Genomic DNA, 5,588 nt, shown 5'->3' on the forward strand with positions numbered 1-5,588 from the left:
ATTTTTTCTTTGTATGTACATATATATATATATATATACATACATGTACATATAACAATCGCAATATTATATATGTATATTAATAGCCGCAGATAAATCGCGACGAGTTCGACGAACCGAGAACTGCGCCGGTTTAATTCACGTTTCATCCGATAGAGCTCTCAAAAGATTGTCGCAGGGATATTTCTGTCGCACATTGCAACCAGTTTGCATTAGGGAAACCTGTTATTTGCCTTCATGTTTTACAAGAACTAAAGCCCCTTTTAGAGGGGCACTCGAATATCGTGGCAGCCTTATAAACGCTTAAACGTAACAATTAAATACTATAATAAAGAAGAAAGACCTTTATTTTCACAGGTCGTCGGTATAAAAGAACTCTGCCTAATCATTCGAGTGTAGTTTCCGGAGTTGTTCTGTGAATGAATTCGGAAAACGGTGTTGTTCAAACTAGATCAGTAAACTCAGGAAGTTTCTTTTAGTTCAGTTTTTACTATGGTAAAAAGACTAATATACCTGTTAATAACTTGTGAAACGAGTTTACTTAGTGGACAGCACTGTTTCATCGCGTCAATACAGCAAATGCAGCATCCGCGATCACGTGAAGCCAGGCATATATAGGCCACAGTTATCCTAGCGACATCACATCGGTAAAACTAATCCTATATAAATTAAGTATCACGCGACACGATTGTCTGTTTTTGGTCAAGCGTGCGCAGAACTGGCTCGAACTTGTTTTCCTACCGCTTCGAGATTGGTTTATAGTTTATACGTACATTATAACACAAGATCATTAAGGAACGCATGCATGTGAAACGCGTACACGCCGCCCGTATAAAAAAAAAAAAAATTGTACAATTTCCTCTTGAGAGCCGTAAGACTGATAACTTAACGCGGATACACACAGACTGTACATACATTAATCGTTAAGATATGGGCTTGAGTTTCGATGAAGCTTATCGATGCTTATCGCGAAATAGACATATATGCATACGCATTTTCGTCCATTTTTTTTTTGTGTAAACAGACAGATGAAAGTTATATCGAAACTCACCACCTTTCTGTCGCGGCGGGGTCAGCGTTGAGTTCGCTCATGAAAGTCCGTTTAGGCTTTGCAAGTCACCGTACAAAGTTCTCTTCTGCATAGAAAGCGTATCGACAAAATGATATGGTATATAACGTATCGATATATGGTCATGATCCAGCGTTACTTCGCGTTGTATATTCATTCTCTTGTTTTTTTTTTCTTTCTTTTAGATTGTGTATACACCTTATATTTTTGTCGTTTTTATTTTAGCATTCGTAACTCGAGATTAGTTTAGGTTTTTATCGCGTATTATTATATCGTTTAGTGATTGATGTTACTTTTATAGAAGATAATTAATACACCACGACTGCGAATTTATTGTATAAACCGGACACATTTATGTTCTTTATACGATAGCCTAAGATGCTTTGTTATTATATATATATATATGTATCGGGTACCGAATTGTAAATAATGCTATCGTGTTATACACATACATACATGCATATATATATACACACACACACATATATGCATGTATTTATGTCAGAAATAAAATATTTTTAAGTGGGAATCGTTACGTGTCGTGAGATTTATTATTATTATTCTTATGTATGTATGTTTTGATGTAAAAGAGAAATGCAATTATATCATCAAGACGCGGAAGGTACTATAAGATAGCTAGGCTTCGGAAATTATGTTTCATTATTAAATGATTCGTATTGAATGAAAATATATGTATAAAAATTACCATTGTGCTTCTTCTTACTCTTAAAAGTGTCGTTCACTAGTTATCCTTGCCTGAAACAACTTAAAGTCCGCGGGGAGAGGGGTATTGTAAAATCTAAGACAGTGTTGTTTTCAATTTATACAAAATTGTAGGATCGAAAAATTCGTAAATTGTACAATGCGAATAGGTCTTTTTTTACGTAAAAGAATTCAAGGGCGAACTACCTTGTAGTTCAATGCCATTGACCTTCGTCGATTTGTCACCGTTCTTTACCGACCTGTTCACTAACCTATACCATTATCCTATATCCTTGTTCCTTTCTCGGTATTAGCAATATTACATTTAATAACTTACGTATATCCGCTGATCATATCGATTATCGTTTTTATCACCTCAATTCTGAAAACGTAATGAGTCGTACTTTATTCGTTAGGTCAATATTTAACAAAATATAAAAAGGAAAAAGATTGTTCATTCGAGCGTGCATATTTCGACACGCAATAGTAGGTAATAGAATTACCGCTGAACTAACAGTTCTCACTCGTCAGACGTTAATGAGACACTTAAAGAATACATATTTGCAATGCAGCAAAAATTACGAGGTTTAACTTCTACTCCTGGACAAACAATATATCTATTCTCCCAAAGTAAAAAATTATTTTCCAAATATATACATATATTTAGTTAATAGAAAATTAAGAAAAATGTAATCAGTGTTAATGAAACGAAGGGGTAGGGGGGAGGGGTGTTCACGTTACACTAATAACGGCTAACCTAACGTTGCACAAAATCTGTACTGTTAAAAAATATCAATAGTTCTACTTCGATCTTCTTATGGGAATTTTCGAACAATTTTTGAGAAACAAGCAATTCAAAAGAGAACTAATTACCAAAAAAAAGGCACATTCTACCAATTCTTAACCTCGATTATTTTCCAATTACATCGCAGCATGCTTAATAATTCTGTCACAATAAAGAAAAAAAAAATAGATGCAACGATAAGAAAGCATTACTGCGCCTGCAACTGCAACGTTATCTCGAAGGTATCTGTGCTCCGTTCCGGAGTCATTTTTTTATAGACCAATTAAAGTTGAGCGAAGCATGTTTCACATGCGAACTATCGGCAACCAACCAACAACGTCAAACGCTCCCGCATGTTCGGGAAACTCCCCTCAACGATCATCATGAAGTGAGAAAAATGCGAAAATTGCATTCACATGCCTTGTCGACGAGGAACGCATCACCGAAGCGTGACGTATTTTCAGTTATTCATTTGAAGCATGTCTCTTTTCCTCGACTATAGGTATTTTTAACGAAAACCAGAAATATTTTTAAGGTTGTCGGTCGTTTTATCGACAGCAAGATGATAAAAAAATTTAATTACCTTACAAGACCTGTTCTCGGACAAGAGGGCGCAGTATTTGAAGCAAAAAAATATCACAAGCTCGTCCTCCTTGTTTTCTCGTACCACCGCCAATCCTCGATTGAGGAAAGATGGGGGGTATACAAAAGTGACGAACGGAGGAAGATACGAAGTAGTGACTGAATAGAAAGAAGCGTAGTGGTCAGACGTTGTGGAGACAGAGACTTTGCTTTGTGAAGTCATGGTGCTGTCACGGTCATCGTTGTCTCCAGTGACATCTTTACTGTCACTCACACTGCTTCTGTCTAGTCTTACATCCTGCACGGCACAAGAAGAAGGTAAAACAGTACTTTCTCTGCGATCGGTAATTAAAGAATTAGCATTTTAGTGAACATTTGATGTAATGTATTTGAAAATTATCTGCAATTCTTCTACCGTGATGACAGGCTTGAGCAATAATAAACGTTAGAAATATCTCGAAATCGCACAATTTTTCATTGATTATACTTAATCACGTCTCAATCATGATGAATCCTTGAACATCGATTTTTCCGATATAATGATGTTGATGAATTGTCACGTTTTGTTGTTTATCGTTAGTTGGCGCTTCAGGGAAATTTTAATATTAATTACCCCCGGAGATAATGTGACCAAACTTGTTTTGACGTATTTATGCTTGTTTGAAGGAGCGGAAACTTTTTTTATGATTTTAATAAATATGATTGAATGGAGATTGTATTATAAAAAAAATAATGGAAGATGCACATATTATGTCGATTAAGGTATTAGGTTTTTCCAGTATCACTTATCATCAATGAACGTTTTTAACAATTTTCAGGTGAGCCCTGCAATATTGACGGTTCAACAGGTACTTGCAAGCGTTTACTGGATTGTGAATCAGTTTACCAGGAATTACTACAAGGAAAACCTCCGCGTAGCAGTTGTGGATTCACTGGTTTAGACCCTATAGTATGCTGTCCAAGGAAAACAAGACCGACTCCAACAACTACGAGCACAACCACAGTCAGAACCACAACTAAGGCTCCATCAACTGCAAGCCCATTTACTAACACTAGTAGGGGTGCTAAGGCAAGAGCAAGTAAGTGTTCTCTATCGTTAAAGATTATCTCATTTATAAAAAATTATTTCTAAAATTGTCGTTTCTTATGTTGTTGTTACTCTCTCTCTCTCTCTCTCTTGCATGTTGAACGTCGTATTTTGAAGTTTGTTTTATCGCGCCGATTATTTTAGAGTGCGAGGAATATGCGAGGTCTGTGTATGTATCCGCACTTCCGCCAACTCTATCGGCTGACAAAGTGCCTGTGAACAAATCTTTGTGCAAGATCAAAACGCGCAAACTTATCGTCGGTGGTAAAAAGGCTGACCCGAAAGAATTCCCGCACATGGCTGCAGTTGGTTACCCTAACGGTGATGACATTATCTGGGGATGCGGTGGAACATTAATTTCAGAAAGATTCGTCTTATCCGCTGCACACTGTACCTACAGTGCAAGCATGTAAGTATTTTGCCATTAATATTGTAATGTTAATGCCAATATTAATACATTCACTGTTTGCAACCTCACGTAAGAATAATCCACATTCGTCCACTTAGCATATATTTTTTCGCTTCGAACTATGAATGTGTTAATATTGTCATTGCATGTATCAGCATCAGTAGCGGTTTACCAATATTATTAATAGTGATGCACTTCTGTGTATAAATGTATGCACTAATATTAACACGTTTGTCTCATTTTTCCTTCGATTATGTGAATGTAATAAAATAATTTCTTTTAAAATTACTATGTTTATCTATTATCACTAGTCGGGCCAGTGCAACATGGATACGTTTAGGTGACTTAAACCTTGAACGTACAGATGACGACGCGAAACCAGAAAATCTTCGAATTATCGATAGGATAAGGCATCCTAGATATCGTTCGGCAGTGTCCGAGTACCACGACATCGCACTTTTTAAGTTGGAAAGAGACGTGGAATTTAATGAGTGGACAAGACCCAGCTGTATACCATACTCCTTACCGGATACCGGTACTGACGGTGCAGCAACCGCAACTGGATGGGGAAGAGTCGACTGGGGTAAGTTAATGACTAAAAATACCGATAGTTTCAAAGAGAGTAAAATAAGGTTCGAGTTTAACTAGAATTTTCCTTTAGCTGATGATACCTCGAATGATTTATTGAAAGTCACAATTAGCTTAGTATCGCAACCGCAGTGCAACAGGACATTCATTGGAAGTGAAAAGAATACTAGGCTGAAATTCGGAATCGTGGACGAATGGATGATTTGCGCTGGTGAATTGGGAAAAGATACCTGCCAGGTAACGATACAACATTAAATGATTTAGAAAAATTACTGTTAATAATATTTCTTTGGACAAATAGTTAGAGTGTATTTCAGAAATAATATATATTCTGTGTTTCTATTTTATGTGCAGGGCGATAGTGGCG

General features: G+C 36.5%; 1 protein-coding gene across 1 annotated transcript in view; it reads left to right on the top strand.

Annotated features, from left to right (window-relative positions):
- Positions 1-3,341: 3,341 nt before the first annotated feature.
- The window catches only part of LOC108570530 (serine protease snake-like), a 2,424-nt gene continuing 177 nt past the window's right edge, over positions 3,342-5,588 (top strand). Inside the window, exons 1-6 of the mRNA XM_017932405.1 lie at positions 3,342-3,455; positions 3,956-4,216; positions 4,369-4,633; positions 4,945-5,216; positions 5,295-5,458; positions 5,576-5,588. The exon at positions 5,576-5,588 is cut by the window's right edge and continues 177 nt beyond it. Of these exons, the coding sequence (XP_017787894.1) occupies positions 3,359-3,455; positions 3,956-4,216; positions 4,369-4,633; positions 4,945-5,216; positions 5,295-5,458; positions 5,576-5,588 (1,072 nt within the window). The 5' untranslated portion in view covers positions 3,342-3,358. The remainder of the gene's footprint in view (positions 3,456-3,955; positions 4,217-4,368; positions 4,634-4,944; positions 5,217-5,294; positions 5,459-5,575) is intronic.

This window comes from Habropoda laboriosa, unplaced genomic scaffold, assembly GCF_001263275.1.
Source record: "Habropoda laboriosa isolate 0110345459 unplaced genomic scaffold, ASM126327v1 scaffold23, whole genome shotgun sequence".
Lineage (NCBI taxonomy): Eukaryota > Metazoa > Arthropoda > Insecta > Hymenoptera > Apidae > Habropoda > Habropoda laboriosa.